General features: G+C 41.9%; 1 protein-coding gene across 3 annotated transcripts in view; it reads left to right on the plus strand.

Moving 5' to 3' along the window:
* Positions 1–23,549, plus strand: part of upf2 (UPF2 regulator of nonsense mediated mRNA decay) — a 126,601-nt gene that overhangs the window by 97,035 nt on the left and 6,017 nt on the right. For 2 of the 3 annotated variants that reach the window (XR_011596252.1, XM_070897107.1), the window contains 3 exons: positions 1,197–1,367; positions 7,885–8,026; positions 17,643–17,763. Coding sequence is in view for 2 of the 3 variants with exons in the window: in XM_070897107.1 (XP_070753208.1) it covers positions 1,197–1,367; positions 7,885–8,026; positions 17,643–17,763 (434 nt within the window). In the remaining variant the exon portion in view is untranslated. Of the gene's footprint in view, positions 1–1,196; positions 1,368–7,884; positions 8,027–17,642; positions 23,542–23,549 lie in introns of those variants that run through there. The other variant, XM_070897108.1, reaches the window with a different exon arrangement.

Below are 23,549 nucleotides of genomic sequence, written 5' to 3' on the forward strand. Positions count from 1 at the left end.
CTGAATACAGATTTGTCTTGCCAAGTGCGTATTTCTGTATTTTAAGTGGCAGGCATTTTGTTTTTAAATGATGCACTCCAGGTCCAACGTTAACATTTTTAGAAACATTCCAAGTTGCAGAAGCGAGTTTGTGAATGAATGTTCTGCTAACATAATCTTCAACACTTTTTAACATTCTCCTGCAGTAAACAATTGTGAAGTTAAAAATCCAGAAATCAATTAAACTGGAAATAGAAATATCCTCATAGTTTTTATATCCAACTGCAATCCCAGGGAGGAATTAGATGTACGACGATGCCTTCTGGGAGGAAGTAAATGCATGATGTCTCAAAATGCCTGTAGTTACAACTAGCCAAGCTTGATGAGATGACTTATGAAAGATTATACAATGATTGAGGCAATATGTGCTGAATAACGACAACTGCTTGTGATTTTATAATGTCTTTGACGTAATAAAATGACCTAAGACACTTCGCACAAGAGAAAGCAAACGATTACCATTTATAGAACGGTTAGGACAGCTGGCCCATAGCAAGGTCGAACAGAATTAGTCTGCTGATGTTCTGTGTTCACTTCTCGGACATAAAGAATACCAGAGAGATACCGGCACTAATGAGACTACACCCCGCCATGAGTCCCCACCTTCCCGAGAGGCCGAATGGAATTCTGATCTGTAATGTTTGCTGGAAAAGTGGCAATCCGAATCAAGGCCTCATTAAATTCAAATAATTTCCTGACATCAAGATGATCTTAGCTTTATGTACGCCAAGTTCATAGCTGGCGACAAACTATTGAACTGCTTGCCAAACAGAGGAAACAAAGGATAAGTACATAAGAGTTATTCATCATTTAGAGCTGTATTAAACTTGAACTACCATTTCTTAATCCATTTGCTTAATTGGTCCAGATTGCTGTGTGTTTAGGCTATCTTTCATTCGAGCCTCCTCATCTTTGATTGTTGAGCACAAAATCTTAACAATTCTGCTTTGAATGGGATTACTCTGTCTAGAATGATGCACAGCAGAATATGTGCTCGGGGAGTGAAGTAAATATGAACATAAAGTATTGCCAATTTAACTAGTATGAAGTTTATGCTGATGTTTTAACTTGGGCCACTGCCCAGTGACCTCTTGGCAACAAAGTTTAAAATTAAAGTACTACTTGCACCAAAATTATTCTTTGTTGTTATTGTGCAGCAGCGAACCGGCGAATCAGTCAAAGTACATCAATTAGACGTGGCTATTCCACTCCAGCTAAAAAGTCAGTTGAAGAAAGGACCCCCACCCCAAGGAGGAGGAGAAGGCGACTCTGAAAATTCAGAAACCATGCAGTTTGTGATGCTTACCAGAAGGGGTAACAAGCAACAGGTACTGTACAATTGCAAGTTAAGCCCAATTGTTCTGCAGCATCTGGTTGGATAGCACAATGGTGCAGTATATTACCTTGCAGATTAATGTTGAACCAGACTGTGTGTGGCCTTGGTGTCCTATTCCACCCCGAGCTCAGCTTCTGACCCCATTTGGTCTCCATCACCAAGACTGCCCACTTCCACCTCCACAACCTCGTCCACGCCTGACCTATCTCAGCCCATCTGTTGAGACTCGCCTTTGTCACCTCCAGACTCGAATATTGCAATGTTCTCCTGGTGAGCCTTCCATGTTCCACCCTCTAACCTTCCGCTCATTCAAAATTCTGCTGCTCATGTCCTGTCCTGCTCACCCATCATTCCTGTCCTTGCTGACCTACATTGGCTCCCTGTCTCCCAATACCTCAAATTTAACATTCTCACTCCCGTGTTTGATTCCCTTCATGACTTTGCCCCTCACTGTCTCTGTAACGTCCTTCAGCCTTCCAGCCCCCTTTCCCGAACTCTGGGGTCTCTGATTCTGGACTTTTGTACATTCCCACCTCCCTTCACCTCCCTATTACCGGCTGTGCCTTCCGCCACCTGGGCCCGAAGCTTTGGAATTCCCTCCCTGAACCTTTTTGCTTTTCCACCGCTCTCTGTTCCTTTACGACCCTCTTTAAAATCCACTTCTTTCACCAAACTTTTGCCCATCCCTCCTAATAGCTCCCTCTTTGTCTTGGTGTCTACTTTCTGTCTGATTACGCATCTGTGAAATGTCTTGGGGTGTTTTTCTACATTAAAGGCACTACATAAATGCAAGTTTTTGCTGTTGTTGAATTTCCCTTTAACACAGACATGTTGGCACTAAAGCTATGCAAGACAAATACCGCTATCCCAGGCATTATTTTATATTGAAGTTTCCACAGTAAAACTACAGAACCTGTCTCATCCCAACCCATATATTTCTGCAGCAAATTATTAGAAGTACCTTCTCAGAACTTTCTCCTTGGCTGACAAAAGCACCCTTGTTTTTGTCTAGTTAAAACATAATTTATAAGCAGTCTGTGCTGCTCAAAGCTTTGGAATCTGTCAAACCAGAAGAATCTGTATTTTAACAGGAACTTGCTCACTTCTGCCAGCAAGAACCCACCCTTTTAGAAAACAGTGAGAACTCCTTCCGAACAAAGTGCAGCTTCAGTACTCCAATACCACAAACTCAAGTCATGGATTTCTTGTTATAATTCAACCTACAACAGGCTTCAAAACACTACTTTGGTTCCAGATGAACAGTCTGCTAGTTTGTTAAATGTTTAAATTGGATGTATAAAGAGTAAAATGTCTAAAGTATCATTCCTGAATCCACAGATTTTTTTTTTTAAGCAATGCTATTCTTAGTTCTCTACAGCAATGTGCACTAATTTTGCAGTCCACAGAGCAATTCTCTGATGTAGCAAATTATGCTAGTGCTGATTATGAAAAGACACTGAAAAGTAGACCTCGAAAATCAAGTCAGTTGGAACAAGCGGACCGATTTTATATTTTGTAATTGTGGATCAGTTTTTAACCTGCCCTAAACATGACACTGCCTATGTATTTCATTTCATTGTGTAACTAACCAGCTTCTAAAGTAACCTGTCAAAATTTGAATAATCAAATAGTTGTTTCAGATAGCTGAGTTCAGAGAATTGGAATTGCACAAAAGGTTTGCGCTCAGATTATGAATTCTTTCAAAATGAGATGTTGCATGATCTACATTTTGAAAGTGAGACCTAGGATGGCTTATAAATCACTTTTTAATTCTAACCATTTAGAAAATGCAAATACTTCTGTCAGAAGTTCTATTTATATGCTACACAGCTTTCCACAATTAGAAACAGATTGAATGCACAGATTGATTAAAGAGGTGGAATTGCTTAAACTGGAACCTGTTCAAGGAAAGAGGGGGCGAGGGCAATCTTTTCGAACAATCTTGCTGAAGCCTAAAGGTTGAGTTTTCATACATGATAAACATTATATGCAGGGAGATATACTACAACAACTTGTGTTTATATAGCGCCTTTAACGTAGTGAAATGTCCCAAATCGCTTCACAGGAGTATTATGCGTTAAAAATTTGACACCAAGCCGCATAAGTAGAAATTAGCGCAGGTGACCAAAAGCTTGGTCAAAGAGGTATGTTTTAAGGAGCGTCTTGGGGAGGAAAGAAACCTCCAGGAAGGCATTTATGTTTTATGTGGAAACACCAAGCCTGTGATTTAGTTTCAAATGGAGTTTAACTAAATACAGCAATATAATTCTGGATTATGTACAAAGAGTGTTTCTGGATTAAACAAACAGTCACTTGAATTACTCAGACATGCTCACAACCTGATCCTACAACAGCAATAAGATGAAGAACCGGTTAATCTGTTTTTTTTGGTAGTCGAGTTGAGAGAGGAATGTTGTCAAAATAGTGTCACGAGATCTGAAACATGAAGCTAAAAAAAAAGATAAGATTTAATATCCCAATTAAAAGGATGTCACCTCCAACAGTGTCGTACTCCCTCAATCCTGCACTGGATTGTAAACCTAGATTAAGTGTGCAATTTACTGGATTAAAGCTTGAACCTATAACTTTCCAACTCTGAGGCAACGTGTGCTACCAACTGAGCCACGATGGCTGGTGTCACCGTGGTTCTTTACATGTATACTCGTTGTTTCGCTTCATGCTTACGTTAATTCTTTGGCTGTCATACCCACCTCCTCCCCATCCACAGCACTATTAGTGTGTATTTCTTCACAACTTCTCTGTGGATTTTAAATAAGACTTCATAAAATTCACTTAAGTATAATTAAAGGAACACTATCATTCCAAACTGCTTGTTGCAACCAACTTGTATTTATATAGCGCCTTTAACGTAGTAAAATGTCCCAAGGCATTTCACAGGAGTATTACAGGGCAAAATAGTTGATACTGAGCCACACAAGGAGAAATTAGGGCAGGTGTCGAAAAGCTTGGTCAGAGATCGGTTTTAAGGAGCATCTTAAAGGAGGAATGAGAGGTAGAGAGGTGGAGAGGTTTAGGGAGGGAGTTCCAGAGCTTGGGACCCAGGCTACAGCCCTGTAGACCATGAGCCTGGTGCCAGATTTGAGGTCCTGGTCTTCGAACACTCTCTTCCTCAGGTGACCGAAGGCTGCACTGGAGGCAATGTCTGCCCTTGCTAATAGGCTCCTGAGGTGTGGAAAGTGGTCCGCATTGTCCAAGGCCGCGCCGTGGATTTTGATGACCAGGAGACATTACTGTGTGGCAGGATCAGGTTGGTGGAGGACCCGCTGAGGTGCTAAAGTATGGCGAAGAGGCATTATTGGCGCGAATACATGACCTCATCTCTCATCTGGAAGGAGATGAGCATGCCTGGAGATCTCGAGGATGCCGTAATCGTGACCATCTTTAAAAAGGGGGCCAAGTCCGACTGCGGCAACTACAGAGGAATCTCCCTGTTGTCGGCCACTGGGAAAGTCATCGCTAGAATCCTCCTCACCCGTCTTCTCCCTGTGGCTGAAGAGCTCCTCCCAGGGTGGGGGTTTGGGGAGGGGGGGGGGTGGGGTTGCTGGAGGAGATTAGAGATAGGGAGGGATGAGGCCATGGAGTGATTTGAAAATATAGATGAGAATTTTGAAATCGAGGTGTTGCTTATCCGGAAGCCAATATAGAGCAGCTAAAAAGCTAGAAACTGTTTGATTCATCATTGCAAGTCTTTATTAATAAATCAATAAAATCTATGAAATGAAGGAAGCTGATCATAAAGCAAATCTATTCTTTGCAAATCGGGCATGTCAAATATTAATCCCTAACCTGTTAATTCTTAATCTGACTTGTCTCACACTCCAAGCAATTATCTGAGGAATGTGAATTAAACTGATGCTAGTCAGAGTGGGGTGGGGCAAAGGGATAGATTACTTTTGGTTTGTCTTAATCCTGAAATTCTTTTCTTCTTATTTATCTTTGTTTAAATAATCAGTCGATGCATGTACAATAGCTTCTTGGAAGGATTTTGCAAGCTGTATACAAATGTGTACATTTATAATATATTTTATTTGAACAGTTCTGTCCATGAATGGGCTACGTTGGGTGTGTGTCTACCTTTATGCCTGGTGTTTGTATTTGGCAGATTTTCTCACTCTACGGAAAGGCAGGGTGACCTGCCATCCATAGAACAGTAAAAGGGATCTATTAAAACAATAAAGATCAAAGCTAGTCTGTATATCGCAACAGCTCACCCGATACTTTAGCTCAATGAGTTATATCCGATATTTGCATCAATGTTTCATCATCATCATCATCATCATGGGCAGTCCCTCGGAATCGAGGAAGACTTGCTTCCATTCTAAAAATAAGTTCTTAGGTGACTGAGCAGTCCAATACGAGGACCACAGTCTCTGTCACAGGTGGGGCAGACAATCGTTGAGGGAAAGGGTGGTTGGGACTGGTTTGTCGCATGCCCCTTCCGCTGCCTGAGCTTGATTTCTACATGCTCTCGGCGATGAGACTCGAGGTTCTCGGCACCCTCCCTAATGCACTTCTCCGCTTAGGGCGGTCTTTGGCCAGGGACTCCCAGATCTCGGTGGGGATGTTGCACTTTATCAGGGAGGCTTTGAGGGAGTCCTTGAAACGTTTCCTCTGCCCACCTTTGGCTTGTTTGCCGTGAAGGAGTTCCAAGTAGAGCGATTGTTTATAAATCTAACGACACACCCAGTCAACCGCATTATTTTAATAAAGACTTTGAAATGAGTGTCATTTTAAGCTACAGATGTCTATCACCAGTGTTTGCTGTAAAAGGAAGATAGATATTGGGCGTACTTTTTATTGAAAGGGAAATAAATTGGCCTTTGGGGATGTTACTTTTCTTACTGGTCGGACTACCGTTGAGTAGAGTTTTCTCATTGCAGAGACTTGCTGGTGATGTCAGCAACAGAGGAAGCCTTAGAGTGGCACCATAGGGAACATCGGGCTGTGACTTAAACAACCCTGACAGCTGCTTGCGCTAGATATATTCAAGCGGGAGTTAGATATGGCCCTTACGGCTAAAGGGATCAAGGGGTATGGAGAGAAAGCAGGAAAGGGGTACTGAGAGAATGATCAGCCATGATCTTATTGAATGGCGATGCAGGGCCGAACGGCCTACTCCTGCACCTATTTTCTATGTTTCTATGAAACCACGTTCCCATCTGGGAAACCAATCTCCCAACTGATGCTGTGGTTTTCTCTGGCCGGCAGTTATGAAGCAGCTCTCAATCCGGTTTGAGACCAATCGGCCTATTCGGCAAAACGCTCTCCGTTGGTGATGTCGCAAGCAGCCAGCAGGGATAGAGAGCACTTTGACTCCCATCCCTATGAAGAAGTGCTGAGCGTTTACCACCGCTTAGCGCCTCTCTTCCTGGCTTGTCTAATGACCAGTCACTTGCCCAATGGCAGATCAGTGACTTGCCCAATGGCAGATCACAGACCCGAGCTTTATCCTACCCCTCCAACACACAATTCTTTTTAAGTGTTTTGTAAATATTATTGCTCAACAACCGGTTCTAATGTGAACATAAAGTTTGGGTGATGGCATTGGAAAATCCACTTGGTTAAACTTTAAACTGTCATTGCCAGAGATCTGTCATTTATCTGATATGAAAGACAATCATAGCGGGACTCGCACTTAACTACAAATGCATTCCAATGGACAGATTTTTTTAAATAATGGATTGTATAAAAGGATGTTTCTCACACGAGCTGTTTGTGCATGGATCAAGGGTGTAAATCGTGAATACTTGTGAAAACAACTGTGTTGGGTCAGAGCAAACATTTGCATGCGTCTACCATTGCAATAATTCTTTGACCTTCTCCATTAACTAAATCAGAGCAGTTGATCGAGAAATATATTGAGCTAATTTTAGATTTATCACCTATTTTGTCATAACCCTCTTTAAAGAGCCAATGCATATGCTTCCTGGAAATTATTTGCAATGATTGAATGGTGAATGCAGAACAACTATTGAAGTTTTAATTCAAATGCAAATATGTATGTCAGAAAGCAGTTTAAATTAATTACCAATGTGCTGCATTTGTGGTAATCTTTCAACTGCAGTCTCCCATAACTTTCAGTAAAGCACTCGATGACCCACCAGTGTAAAGTTTTCTCAATTCCTTACTAACCAGCCTTGTGGCACCTTTGAAATTGATGAATTATCAAATGTGGCCAATTTTGTGCTTCGGACTCGTGCCTGATAACAACCGGGTTGTGACTTCCCCCAAATGAATTTAATGTAAGACCCTGGCTCAGAAGGAAGAGTCATTAAAATTGGTTCATGTTGCGTTATAATAGGGGTGGAATTCTTTATGTAGCAACGGTCCCAGAGGTGAAAAGACACTTTGCCAAGTGACTGCACTAGTCAGTTCACTTTACCGTTCAAAAATGCAGGCTCTAATAATAAAATAATGCTGAGACTTTACTATCGCATTAACTGCTGGTGCAAAATCCATTTCTCATGATTTATATTCTTTTTCTGCAGTTTAAAATACTGAATGTGCCAATGAATTCGCAGCTTGCTGCAAATCACTGGAATCAGCAACAGGCGGAGCAAGAAGAAAGAATGCGTATGAAGAAGTTGACACTTGATATTAATGAACGGCAGGAACAGGAAGACTACCAGGGTAAGAAACAGAAAAACAATCTTGCAATAGTTGTAAATTAGAATAGTAACCCTAGCAATTTTTCTGTAATTAAAAGAACATTTTCTTGTGTACATCCAACATATTTGTTGCCGCTTTAGCTTGCATCATACAATGGTTACAGCACAGAAGGAGGCCATTCGGCCCGTCGAGCCCGTGCCGGCTCTCTGCAAGAGCACCTCAGCCAGTCCCATTCCCCCGCTCTTTCCCTGTAGCTCGGCAACCCAGCCAAATTTTTCCTTCGGGTACTTATTCAACTCCCTTTTGAAAGTCACGATTGAGTCTGCCTCCACCACCCTCTCAGGCCGTGCATTCCAGATCCTAACCACTCGCTGCATTAAAAAAAGTTTTTCCTCCTGTCGTCTTTGGGTCTTCTGCCAGACACCTTAAATCTGTGTCCTCTGGTTCTCGACTCTTCCGCCAATGGGAACAGTTTCTCTCTCTCTACTCTGTCTAGACCCCTCATGATTTTGAACACCTCGATCAAATCTCCATCAAATTTAGTGTAAGATTTGTTTCAGGAGCTAGTATACTTTAGGTTCTCGAGATACCTTACTGTTAAAAGATTTGGGCCTGTACTAATAAGATATTCCCAATCAGTGTGGTGGGGAATTATAGCATTGTTGCCCCCTGATGCTTTCTCAGCTTCCTGTGTTCGAGCCAATAAAATGGGGGTCATTTTAAACCAACCGGCGGGAAGCTGACTTGATCAGATTGGCCACCTGTTTTACATACCGCCCAACTTTACTTTCCTTTAACTCCCATCAAACTTTTACAATGATGAATGGTTGGGAATGAGGAATGATGACTTTAGTCTACTTGAAGTAGTCACAATGTCCTAAGTCTTGAGAACTAAAGTGGGTGTGGTTCTGGAAATAAGCCTCAGTTTATCCAAAGTAAATAACCCTGACTCTTGGAGCCTTTCTTCAAAGCTAAATGATACTCTCCCCGCTGTATTCTGATCATTATCATCATAGGCAGTCCCTCGAGTCGAGGATGACTTGCTTCCACGCCAAAAAGTTCACAGGTGTTTCAATGAAGGACCTAATATTCCAAATCCCGAACTACATGTCGAAGGGTGGAAGATGCCTGTGCGTGGATTTTTTTAACGTGGGGTGACCGTTGCACACCAGCCACCACACGGGCTTGACAGAGCGAGGTCTTGGTCCAGTGGCAAGGGTTACCCAGGACGACTGGAGACCAGCTCTGCTGCACGGACCGAGTGCGCACGCATATCGCACAGTGTGGGCTGGCCCGTGCTGCCCCTGGGCCCTCGCCTCTCCTGGGCCCCGAACTCACGCCTCCCCGATCACATTGCTCTACAATCTCTCGCCGCTCCTTCTTTTAGGCTGTATTCTAGCCTTGTGATACATGGCTAGCCACACAATTGTGAATTCTAACTCTAGCTCTGAGGTACAATGATCTTTGAAAGAAAAAACTTGGCATAGCTGAGAGACTGCTATGCTTCACTAGAAGAAGGTGATGACGTATGATCATTAATAACTTTGGAAGGTCCATAATGTAAGCCTCGGTTATGTCAGAACTGCAGCTGGGGAGTGTCAGCCGAGGCAGGAGATGCTGTTAATAATCTGGGGCAAGATTATAATTCAAAATATTGACTCCGAGTTGAAAGATTTGCCGTGCGCTTTGTATAATAGCAGCACAGGCTTGGAATGAGATTTCCTAGTCTGTGCTGTGGTTTCCTGCAGTTGGGCAGCTCCAGAAATACACTTGAACTGGTTTGAAGTCCTACCCCACTGATTGAAGTGGAGCCACTGAGAGATGCGCGGGTACATTTCCTGTAATTGATGCCAATGGGGGGGGCCGAGCAAAGAGGGAGACTTTATTCCATGCTGTAACTGAAATAGAAGTCAGTCAAGTTTCCATTAAAAAGGTGAGCGACCCTTGCACAAAAAGAGCTTTCCTTAATCTTTTTTCCCCTTTAAAGTATATGGAGCAATTAGGCTAATGCACTTAAATCTCCATACACTTGGTGCAAATCTTAGTGTCAGATTTGTTTAAGGAACTGGTATACTTTAGGTTCTCGAGATATCTTACTGTTAAGTTTTGAATGTAACTGTGTACAGTTTTGGTCTCCTTACCTAAGGAAGAATATACTTTCCTTAAAGGGAGTGCAGTGAAGGTTCACCAGACTGATTCCTGGGATGGGGGGGATAGTCCTGTGAGGAGAAATTGAGGAGACCAGGCATATATTCCCTAGAGTTTAGAAGAACAAGAGCTGATCTCATTGAAACATATAAGATTCTGAGGGTAGATGCAGGGAGGATGATTCCCCGGGCTGGGGAGTCTGGAACCAGGGGTCACAGTCTCAGAATAAGGGGTCGGCCATTTATGACTGAGGAGGAATTTCTTCACTGAGGGTGGTGAATCTTTGGAATTCTCTACCCCAGAGGGCTGTGAGTATAATTAATCTCCAAAAATCTGTTGATTTCTGTCTTGAACGGAATCAAGGGATATGGGGCTAGTGCTGGAAAGTGGAGTTGAGGTCGAAGATCAGCCATGATATTGAATGGCGGAGTAGACTCAAGGGGCTGAATGGCCTACTCCTGCTCCTATTTCTTATGTTCTTATACAACTTTAGCATTCCTCTTTTTGATTGTACTGTGCTCGCCCATGTGATTAATGTGATCAATTTCATTTTTTAAAGCTTCCAGTTTGTCGTTAGAATGAGGCAACATAGCATTAAATGTAAATTTCATTATTTTTATAACTTGAAAATTGATTTGATATTTGAAGTAGCAATATCTTTGAAAAATTTGGGAAAATGTAAACAATTGCATTTTAGCTAGATGTTGAGCTATCTCTAAATAGGGGAGCTCAGATTCTAGTGAGGTTTATGGAATACTACATTGAATTATTTTTGATAGTGGCGATGGGGAAGAAGTGAGTAAGAACTAGGAGTAGGCCATTTGGCCCCTCGAGCCTGCTCCGCCATTCAATGAGATCATGGCTGATCTGATCATGGACTCGGCTCCACTTTCCTGCCTGCTCCCCATAACCCTTTATTCCCTTATCGTTCAAAAATCTGTTTATCTCTGCCTTAAATATATTCAACAACCCAGCCTCCACAGCTCTCTGGGGCAGAGAATTCCATGGACCCACAACCCTCTGAGAGAAGAAATTCCTCCTCATCTCAGTATTAAATGGGCGGCCCCTTATTCTGAGACTGACCCCTAGTTTTAGTTCACACTGTAAGTGGAAGTATGCTCTCTGCATCCACCTTGTCGAGTCCCCTCATTATCTTATATGTTTCGATAAGATCACTACTCATTTTTCTGAACTCCAATGAGTATAGGCCCAACCTATCTTCATAGGTCAACCCTCTCAGCTCCAGAATCAACCTAGTGAATCTTCTCTGAACAGCCTCCAATGCAAGTATATCCTTCCTTAAACACGGAGACCAAAACTGTTGCAGTATTCTAGGTGTGGCCTCACCAATACCCTGTGCAGCTGTAACAGGACTTCTCTGCTTTTATACTCTGTCCCCCTTGCAATAAAGGCCAACATTCCATTTGCCTTCCTGATTACTTGCTGTACCTGCATACTAACTTTTTGTGTTTCATGTACCAGGGCCCCCAGGTCTCTCTCGACTGCAGTACTTTGCAATTTTTCTCCATTTAAGTTTCTATTTTTTTGCCAAAGTGGATAACCTCACATTTTCCCACATTATACTCCATCTGCCAAATATTTGCCCATTCATTTAGCCTGTCTCTATCCCGTTGCAGATTTTTTGTGTCCTCCTCACAATTTGCTTTCCCACCCATCTTTGTATCACCAGCAAACTTGGCTACATTACACTCAGTCCCTTCATCCAAGTCATTAATATAGATTGTAAATAGTTGAGGCCCCAGCACCAATCCTTGCGGTACCCCACTAGTCACTGTTTGCCAACCGGAAAATGGTCCATTTATCCCGACTCTCTGTTTTCTGTTAGTTAGCCAATCCTCTAGCCATGCTAATATATTACCCCCAACCCCGTGAGCTCTTATCTTGTGCAGTAACCTTTTATGTGGTACCTTATCGACTGCCTTCTGGAAATCCAAATACATGACATCTACTGGTTCCCCTTTATCCACCCTGCTCGTTACATCCTCAAAGAACTCCAGCAAATTTGTCAAACATGATTTCCCTTTCATAAAACCATACTGACTCTGCTTGATTGAATTATGCTTTTCCAAATGTCCTGCTATTGCTTCCTTAATAATGGACTCCAGCATTTTCCCAACGACAGATGTTCGGCTAACTGGTCTATAGTTTCTAATTTTTGTCTGCCTCCTTTATAAAATAGGGGCGTTACATTTGCGGTTTTCCAATCCACTGGGACCGCTCCAGAATCCAGGGAATTTTGGTGGATTACAACCAATGCATCCACTATCTCTGCAGCCACTTCTTTTAAGACCCTAGGATGCAAGCCAGGGGACTTATCCGCCTTTTGTCGCATTATTTTACCGAGTACTACTTCATTAGTGATAGTGATTGTATTAAGTTCCTACCTCCCTATAGCCCTTTGATTATCCCCTTTTGGGATTTTTTTTTAGTGCCTTCTACCGTGAAGACCGATACAAAATATTTGTTTAACGTCTCTGCCATTTCCCTGTTCTCCATTATTAATTCCCCAGTCTCATTCTCTAAGGGACTGACATTTACTTTAGGTACTCTTTTCCTTTTTATGTACCTGTAGAAACTCTTACTATCTGTTTTTATATTTAGTGCTAGTTTACTTTCATAATCTATCTTCCCTCTCTTTATCATTTTATTAGTCGTTCTTTGCTGGCTTTTAAAAGTTTCACAATCCTCTGGCCTCCCACTAGACTTGGCCACATTGTGTGCCCTTGTTTTCAGTTTGATACCATCCCTTATTTCCTTAGTTAGCCACGGATGGTTATCCCTTCTCTTAGTCTTTCCTTCTCATTGGGATATATTTTTGTTGCGAGTTATAAAATATCTCCTTAAATGTACGCCACTGTTCATCAACCGTCCCACTCTTTAATCTATTTTCCCAGTCCACTTTAGCCAACTCGGCCTTCATACCTTTGTAGTCTCGTTTATTTAAGCTTAGGACACTGGTTTGAGATCCAACGTTCTCACCCTCCAACTGAAGTTGAAATTCAACCATGTTATGGTCACCCATTCCTAGAGGATCCTTTACTAGGAGATGGTTTATTAATCCTGTTTCATTACACAGTACCAGATCTAAGATAGCCTGCTCCCTGGTTGGTTCCGCAACGTACTGTTCAAGGAAACTATCCCGGATACACTCTATGAACTCTTCCTCAAGGCTACCTTGGCCAATTTGATTTGTCCAATCAATATGAAGGTTAAAATTGGCTGTATTGCTGCCTCTTCCTCTCTCCCCACCCCTCGCACTGTCGGTGCTTACATATGAAGAATGGACAATTGGATGAGGTACTGCATCGTGACTACCTGTGGCACCCTTTCCTATTGAGGAATCAAATGCTTTTGGGAGGCGAGAAAAGTAAAGCAGAATCTGTGTTTCACTGTTCTATCTTAAAGGACAGCAAGTGGCAGCAAAGTTCTCGTGTTTACATTATGGATTTTTACCCCTCCACCCTGATTGGGTGAGAGTATTTTTTAACTTTTGAGGGCTGAACGTATGTTGTGCAGTAACACAGTATAGTGAGCAACTTCAAGCTTCATCGGATATTGAGTGTTCCTGATACTGTACCCTACTGTAGGCTTTGATAGCTGGTGGTTGCACATTCTCATTATCCATGTCATTTCCAACCTTACTACAGGTTGGGTGGATGAAGCTTATTCCGATGGAAGCACGACCTTCCCAATCTGTTCAGTCAGACTAAAACTGCTTATAACTTGTGTTTACAGAGTGGTTTGACACTCAAGTATGGGCAAATCATTCAACCATTTGCATTGAAGAGTGGCCACTTGGGCAAGGTGTCAGAAGCTGATATCTCTGCCACCTCTAGGAGCTCAGTCAAAGCAGACACCCTGATGCTGACTGAAGAGGAAGAATAAAGAATAAAAAGCAAGCAAAGTTGAGTAAACAAGAGCAGAAAAGTAAATAAAAGAAAACCAGCGAAGGAGGAAGTAGTGAGATTGTTGGGTCGGCAGTATTTACATGGGCAGTGACACCTACCCGTATCCTTTACCAGTATTATAGTGAATATCCTGGAATCATATCCACTTCATTTAAAATCTGATTCTTGGCAGCACAGAAAAAGCTCACTGCTATGTAGGGCCTTATTTTGTATAGTACCACTTCAGATGTGATACATTGACTAACAATTGCATTATTCAAGTTCTTCTTTGTTGGACTTGGTGGAGCGCTAGATCTTGTGAATTAATATAAACACTGGCGTCCTCGACTAGGCCAACATCCCCAGCATTGAAGCACTGACCACACTTGATCAGCTCCGCTGGGCAGGCCACATTGTTAGCATGCCAGACACGAGACTCCCAAAGCAAGCGCTCTACTCTGGAACTCCTTCACGGCAAACGAGCCAAAGGTGGGCAGAGGAAACGTTACAACGACACCCTCAAAGCCTCCCTGATAAAGTACAACATCCCCACTGACACCTGGGAGTCCCTGGCCAAAGACCGCCCTAAGTGGAGGAAGTGCATCCGGGAGGGCGCTGAGCACCTCGAGTCTCATCGCCGAGAGCATGTAGAAATCAAGCGCAGGCAGCAGAAGGAGCGTGCGGCAAACCAGTCCCACCCTCCCTTACCCTCAATCACTGTCTGTCCCACCTGTGACAGGGACTGTGGTTCATGTATTGGACTGTTCAGCCACCTAAGGACTCATTGGCACATAAGAACTCCCACTGACACCTGGGAGTCCCTGGCCCGGTGAAGCAAGTCTTCCTCGATTCCGAGGGACTGCCTATGATGATGATGATGATGATGAATAAATAAGATCTCAACATGTTTAAACAGTTTTTTGGCTGGTATAGGAAAGATTGCTAAGCTCAATAGGGCACTGCCTCTGGTTCAGGATGAGGCATACAATTTGCAGAATTATGCTGAAAGGGCAGGGGAGTAGGACTAGCTGAAGTCCTCGAGCAGAGAGCTGGCACGAACTTGAAGGGCCGAATGGCAGCCTCCTGTGCTGTAACCATTCTATGATACTTATAAACATAGCATGTTATTATAACACTTTCAGTGTAGATAACTAGATAAGTACGTATATTATTAAGTTTGCTGCCAAGGTACCAAACCACTCCTTATTCACTTCTGAATTCCTGTCCATGTCTAGTAATGTTGTATTCCTCATACAAAGTACAAATAAGGTTCTCAGTTACTCAGAGGGCTGGGGGTGGGGGCGGGGCGGGTGTAGGAGCATGGAATGAAGGGAACACATGGAGGCACTTGACACGCCTTGAAGAGTCAGATGTCCTTTCCTCGCTGCTATGTAGGGCCTTATTTTGTACCCACACCCTTATCTTCTTTGCTCCCACCATCTACAGCATTCTGAATCTTAACTGTTAGCTGAATGCATTTCTTCATTAAGATATTACAGTTCGTAATGCACACTTCTCATATTTCCCATACTGAAAGTTGAAGGAAGCAGTGAAATTATGAAGATTTTTTTTTCCCCCAGCTCCCAAAAGCTACAACTTTGGGGTGTGGTTTCACAGGCACCAGCACCCGGCACCCTCCAAAGTTGCCATTCCTCTTGTCTAAGCATGCACACGGGGAGTGTTGTAAGGCTGTTCTGAACTCAGTTTAAGAAAAATCATAGCATTGCATTCTCAAGTACCCTGTGCGATTAGGCCAAGTTTATAGGTAAGTGGACCAAGAAAATACAGAAGCTTATGCTGTGGAAAAGGGTGTCATTCGTGTGTTACTTTATAGTCTCCCAAAAAATAAAGGAATTCCTCAAACTCTACGGAGCATAAACGTCTGAACTCCTTCATGTTAAAGGAAAAGTTCAAGATGGTATTAGTATAAATCATTTGATCAGTGCATTGGTTGGTGTAGGTTTGCGGAAAGCTCTGGTGTCAGTCAGAGCCTTCACACCGACATCGGGTGGGTCCAAAGCTGCCTTCGGCTGGAAAGTAAAGGCCAAGTGGCATGAGGGGTTGACACCTCAACTCTTTCAGAAATAAATGTTTGTTTTTGAACCTATGCAGGATTAAAATAGGATACACAGTTCTTTCAGTACTTTCAGAATGCGAGGGGATCTCATAGAAACATAAAATTCTGACGGGATTGGACAGGTTAGATGCAGGAAGAATGTTCCCCATGTTGGAAGTCCAGAACCAGGGGTCACAGGATAAGGGGTAAGCCATCTAGGACCGAGGTGAGGAGAAACTTCTTCACTCAGAGAGTGGTGAACCTGTGGAATTCTCTACCACAGAAAGTTGTTGAGGCCAGTTCGTTAGATATATTCAAAGGGAGTTAGATGTGGCCCTTACGGCTAAAGGGATCAAGGGGTATGGAGAGAAAGCAGGAATGGGGTACTGAAGTTGCATGATCAGCCATGATCATATTGAATGGTGGTGCAGGCTCGAAGGGCCAAATGGCCTACTCCTGCACCTATTTTCTATGTTTCTATTGAACATTCACCATTTAAGTTTTGCCATTGGTTTTACATTTCTGTGCACGGCAGTGTAATATTATAGATTAATTTCCCATAGCCACTGATCACAATTGGCAATAGATGTCACACTACTTATTGCTAACTGAAATGTCATGAGAAACAGCTTTCTCCTCACCAGAGTACAGAATATCTATGAGCACAAAGAAAGTGGTCACTGAGCTCCCCAGGGGCCTAGTGGTTGCAGGCACTGTTAGATATCAGACCGAGCAATGACTCCCACTGGAATGTGCATGAGTGACATTGGGTGAGCACAGGTTTGTTGCTGAGTAACTCGCATAATAAGAATGGCCACTTGGGGCAAGGTAGATGAGAGGGACTGGTGCTTGTCTAATCATACACCAGCAAGAGTCAGTACCTTCAGCAGAGCAGGGGAGAGAAACTGGTTAAAAACAACAACAAAAACTGTTGCACTGAACTTTTAATAACAGTCTCTTCTGATCACCAACAGTAATTTACTCAGCCATGTCCTGCAAATCATCGTTAGTATATGTTGAATTTAAAGAACACACAAGCCGTGGTCGCTTCTGGTTCTGGCTACAACACTTTTATTCTTGCTTCAGCATACACAGTCGTTGCACACAATTGGTACGCAGATGGTACAATTAAATGTAGATACCCGCTCCTTGCATTGTACCATCTATTGTTCATGGACATAAGCTATTTATGTATTTCCCAATGTGGGTGTTACGAAAAATCATTTCTATCTCCTGTTCCTTTTTTATATTGCTGCAGTACCTTATATGGCACGCTCCCTTTCGTGGCTTTTGATGTGTCTTTTCCTGTCTGCCCCTGTATCAACAGTATAGAGCAGAAGGATTTCTACCGTCAATGAAAGGGTTAGAGCGAAAAGAACCTTTACGTGCTGAACATTTGCTTTTGTTACATAACTTTCTTTGTCACTAGTTTTCTGCTAAAACTGTTGGAAGTGAAGCATGATAAAATGAGGGTAAACTATTAAGTTGCAGTTTCTCTACTAATCGTTTTAAATTACCGTTACAGAGATGTTGCAATCCCTGGCACAGCGCCCGGCTCCAGCTAACACCAACCGAGAGCGGAGGCCTCGCTACCAGCACCCTAAAGGAGCACCAAATGCTGATCTTATCTTCAAGACAGGGGGGAGGTAAGGGTTTTACAACCCTCCAAGAACTCTGCGTTCCTCCAACTCTGGCCTCTTGTGCATCTCCCGCCCCCTTCACCCCATCGTTGGCGGCCGTGCCTTCAGCCGTCCAGGCCCCATCGCACTGGAATTGCCTCCCTACACCTCTCCGCCTCCCCACTCTCTTCCTTTTCCTTTTAAAAACCCACCTCTTTGACCAAGCTTTTGCTCATCCCTCCAAATATCGCCTCCTTTGGCTGAACATCAATTTTTGCCCGATTACACGTCTGCGAAGGGCCTTGGGACATTTTAATGCGTTAAAGGCGCTATCAAAAAAAAGCAAGTTGTTGTTGTTGGCTATCACACTATTACAATGAGCATGCTACTCAACAGATCACTCAGCATTTTTCCAACCTTACACAGGGAGACCCTTCTTGGGATGAGTGATTTTTTTTTTAACTACCAGGGCGGTGTTGTAAAGGAGTATTGAACTATCCAGACTAGTTCACTGAAAAGGGCAGATAGACTATATTCATAGGCCTTGATAAAACTACACTTCAGGTCACCACTGCGAGGTGTGCAAAAGCAGTCTAAATTGCCCTCCCAATTTTCCTTCTCTCTGTATGCAAACACATTTTTTTCTTCTGTGCATTTTCACCAACAATAGAACCAATATGGAACTAGGTTTGTCAAATTGTAAGTTCTAAATCTGTCCATGGAGAACTAGCACTCTTTTTATTAAGAGCATTTTAAATCTTCTTCCATTGCACAAAGAGTGCACAGTACATCCTGTCTAAATGAAAGACATGTTGTACCGGGCAAATACAAAATTGACTCCTTTTGAAATTACCTCCTTTCTAATTATGGTTAAGTTGCCTTATTATAGACTATTGTGCAGAGGCAATGGAAAGTATAGGGCTACTATGAGGTAGGAAGATCTTCTGTATTGTTTGGTCAATGCAAATGTAAGCATTACAAATCAAATGGCATGGCACAGTCCACTCAGTTTATACACCCCCTCGCTTACACAATTCCCATGGTTGTGTGCTTGTGTTCATTTTGCCGTCACTTTCCACTCGAGCTGTGCAAAAAGAACTTGTTTCTGAATGTGAAGCTTTAGACTACTTGCAGGGAAATGATGAGAACAGGTGGTGGGAACTAAACTCCCCTCATAACGCAATGAGCTGCAAAGAATGCTCAGGCAGTGGGATTGCCCCAATTGGGAAAGAGGAGACCTCGAGGGGACGTAATAGAAGTTTTTTGAAAATGATGATGCATTATAGATTAGAGTTTACAACATTTTGAAGAGGGCACTCTCTGGCAGACCCACTTCACAAAGTGTAATAAATGTGTTATCAGTTTTCAGGGAATGACCATTATGTAAATACGGCGAAATGAGTTGAAGAGGCAACTAAACATCTGTATAGTCATTGCACATCTGAAGTATAGTCATTTGGGCAAGGTACTGGAGGGTGATGGTCCTTGGAGAGCAGTTGTGCAGCATGAGGGTGGGGAAGAGTTATTTTGATGAATCCGTGCATTGGTTTATTAAAGCATTGTGCTGCATAGTTGGGACTGTAGGTTTATGCTTGTAGTTTTGTACACACATTTGCAGTTTAATTCAGGGAGGAGGAATCTTGGAGGGCCCACTCTGCTCTCTCTCACCTCTGAGCAATCGGTTGCAGCGTAATAGTGACAAAGGCCATGGAGCAGGTTATTTGCCCAGTGTTTTGGGATGAGAGTGACGTTAACACAGAGGTTAAAAAGACTTCCAAAATGGTGAGGGGGAGGGGGTGGGTAGCGCGGTAGTTCTGAAGTGCAGAACAAGGATCACCTGGCAGTAGCATATCTGTTTCAGGAAATGTCGTACAGCAGAATTGTGTGGCGGAGTGCTTTAGAAAATGATTATTCCAGTGAAGAGTTCGCATTGTTTTTTTATGAGAAAAAAACAAAAGTCAATTCAGGACAAAAAGATTCCAGTTGATAAAATAGTCGGGGTGGTGTTGGGGAATACAGCCCATAGTTTGCAGGCAAAATCAAGCAAGTGAAGATATATGATTTGATTTTGCTGTATTAACTAACGTATTCTGAAGTACTATTCATTTAGCTCAAATCATTTATTTTTTAAAATAACAATTACTTTGCATTTTTTTGCTATAATTGTTTCAAGTTGTGTGGCATTGTCCTCCAAATCTGATTTTCACCATCTCTTATCAGAAAATTAGCTTTACATAATAGAGAAATAATCTGTTGAGCGCTAGCCAACATTCTGATTTATAAAAAAAAATAAATACAGGCCCTTTGCAAAGAGGAATTGTGCCAAAGGACTGGATGGTAACAAATGTTGCATCTGTGTTTGTTTTTTTTAAATAGGGAAAAGGATAAGGCATAAAATTATATGCCAATTATTTTTGGCACGGTTCTAGATGAGTCAATAGAACAGGGTGAAGTTAGTAAATCATTAGAACGTTGAGGCATAATCAGGAATAGTTGCCATTGATTTGTGAAAGACAATTTGCATTTGACATTTAAATTTTTGAGGAAATCAGATCATTTAGATAAACGGAAGGCCGTGGGTGTTGTGCATGAAGATTTTCAGGAAACATTTGATAAGGTGCCATGCAAGCGATTTATTCTGAAATTGGTTAAAGTGATAGTGATGACCGAGGAACAGTAAGCAAAGGGTAAAGGTAAACCAATGTTTTTCACATTGACCGGATGTGGGTAATGGCGTTCCCTAGGAATCTATGCTGGAACCTTTCCATTTTTATAAATCATTTGGCCTTGGGCACAAGAGTAATGATACTGGAGTATTACATTAGAGAGCATGGTAAATTGAAGAATGCAAGAATATTTAGACATTAATGGAGTGGCAGGTGCAAAAACAAATCAAGTATTACATTTTGTGAAGAAGGATAGTAAAAGGACATATATCCTCAACAGGTTAAACTCCCCATCTAGGGGCGTACAAGGGCTGTACATATCTCGGTCTTTAAAGGTAGGTGTATTGGTAGATAGACAAATAGAAACCTGTGGTTTATATCTCGGGGCATTGAAAATCAAACTTAGCGGTAATGTTTAATTTGTGTAAGACATTGGTTAGGCCACAGTGCGAGCATTGCATACTGTTCTGGGCACCCGGAAGTGTATTAGAGCTTATGGGAAGGTTATAGTAACATTCACTGGAATGGTAGCAGGAATAAGGGGTTATGCTTGTGAAGGTAGGTTTAAAAATTGAAACAGACATGGTTATGGGTGAATCTGACAGACATTTTCAAAATTGTGCAAGATTTAGAGACCTAAATAATGTGGATTTGTTTTACTAGGTGGTGAATCAGTAACGAGGGCAGAGGCTCAGCCTTATCGCTAGAAGATAAATAACTTACTGCACAACATTTATCTGTTCTAGAATTAGTACTGGAGATGACTCTTTAGTGTCAGATTATCTATCATTTAGTTTGTAGACTAACATGAACTTTGAATCGGGAACATTAAATGCACATGTACTCAGGATGTACGAGTTCAAAATAAACTCTAGCAATCTTCCACTGTTTCTCACCACTTTCTTTCCTTTTGATGATGGCACAAAACATTAGCTTGTCTCTCAGGTTTGTGCTTTTGGCAAATTTGAGCAGGAGGAGGGGAGACTTGGGGTATCCCACCTGAACACCAAGCAGAGGCCTTTAGGTGAATAGCCCATGAAGTGTGTGTGCGAGTAGTTGGAATAAAGTGCAGCTATAGCAATATCTAAAGCAACTGAAATAGCTTTTTTATCTTCTGTCAGAAATGGTCTTCAAAGGGTGTGCTTCCATCAAGAAAATGAGGTTTTCATTGAGAGTTTAAAAATGGTGGCAAACTGCAATCAAAAATGTTGCAAATACACAGCAGTAAAAAGCAATGGCACTTTTACCGTTCTGACGATGGGTGCATATCTAAACCGTCAACGTGTTCCTGCTTTGCAGTTGCTGATGAACCTGCTGTGTACTTCCAGTGTTTTCTGTTTATATTTCCACTGTGAGATTGGTGGTGATCTGAATTGAGAGTGGGTTTGCTGACGGGCAGTTCTCTGGGCTGGTGAATGATAGGTTTCTGGCCCCACCCTTGCATCCAAATTGAAACCAGTTTCACTTTGTTGGTGCTTTTCATTTAAAGCAAAGGGTTTTATGCTATTTACAAAATGTACTTTCAACCTTTATTCAGATTAAATCTGAATTAAAGTCAGTCCACATAAATGGGTCTGCAATATAGCTTATTGATGCAGCTGATTCTGTTCTTTTCCACGATATAAACCAGCCAGTGTTTAAAATTAAACCACCAGTAATGGACAGAAAAGTATTATTTTGTTCAAGATACCCACTGAGAAGGTTTGAGGTTTGATTTGTGTAGTATTTTTGTTTAAAATTCTTGCTGTGAAATGCTGCCAAATTCTGTTGTGTTCAGTGCAGCCTTTACACTAACAATCTAGTCTTGGCGAAAGATTTTAATAGGGACAATCGTGTCTTTTCAATCTTTTTCATTGGTCGGGGAGAATTGCAAGTGCCCTAAATAGAGTAGATATTGGATTTTGTTTTGAAGTGGGAGATAGTGCCACAGGACAGGAAGGGATCTTTTCTCAAATACCCAGTGTTTTCAGTGAGTTCCTATTTCAGCACGAAGTTCTGCCTTGCAATGAAGTCATCTGACTATTTTAACTCTTAATTAAATTACCTCTACTTCAGACCTGGTTCCATTACTAGATTATCACCCAAATGTTTTGATTTGATTCTCAAAAAGCAATGCTGCAAAACACTGTACCCATTGTGAAATTCTGTAGCACCTTTTAATTTGTATGTATAGATTGCAACATAAAGGCAAGAGACATTCTTTCTCACCTCTCCTTCCTGTCTTCCGCAAAACTAAGCAGCAGACTTTGTTTAATGCCTTCGGGCCTCCGTTTTATTTTATATCCAATTATTTGTGAGCTGTATGTGATGTATAAATACTTTCCTGATCGAAGTGTCTAAAAGCAGTTTCTCAGTTCCTGTTGAAAACAATGTGAATTTTTGTAACTTGGGGAATGCTAAAGAATTAAGCGAGCAAATGCAAGCGTGCAGACAGTACGTCTGTATTTATTGAACTGATGTTTTGCACATTCTTTTCTGTCAAATTCAAGTCTGGTTAGTACAATGGAAGGAAACGACTGCAATAAAGTGGTGCGCTGTCTGTTTTATCATGTTTCTGATTCAAACCTGATTAGTCTAACCTATTGGTTACTGAAATGGAACTTTATGAAGTTTCTCTTCAAAATAGTGCATGCATTATGCTGGTGCCCAGATCCTAATGCTCTGGGCAATGTGTAGCATCAGGACTGACTTTAATGTGCTTACAGGTCAGAATAAAGCATGCTAAATGTCCAATTTTTGAAACACTCATGATGGATTCTACGGGAGCCCATAGTTTTTTTTAATTGAATAGGCCCAATTGCAATAAGATGAGTCCCTTCTGTGTGATAACGTGGGGATCTAGTTGATTTATTGTACTAAATTTTTTTTGCAAAGACTAGTCTTCACTTGCATTGTGGTTGCTGTAAATGGTGCCAGAAATGGCGAGAAGCATGAAATTCTATGCGTTCTGATAAAGAAACGTTCACATGACAGCCGTTAACGATCCATTGAAAAGCACGGGGAAAGGATTCAATAGTTCTGAATAAAATCTTGATTTAGATTTGTGCTGCTTGTTAGAATTTTTCCCTCCTTCCTATACCCTTCCAAAAAAAAAGTATTTTTTCATGACTGTATCTGCACACTTTGACCATGTAGTGAGTTGGCCTT

This window comes from Pristiophorus japonicus, chromosome 13 (assembly GCF_044704955.1).
Source record: "Pristiophorus japonicus isolate sPriJap1 chromosome 13, sPriJap1.hap1, whole genome shotgun sequence".
Taxonomy (NCBI): domain Eukaryota; kingdom Metazoa; phylum Chordata; class Chondrichthyes; family Pristiophoridae; genus Pristiophorus; species Pristiophorus japonicus.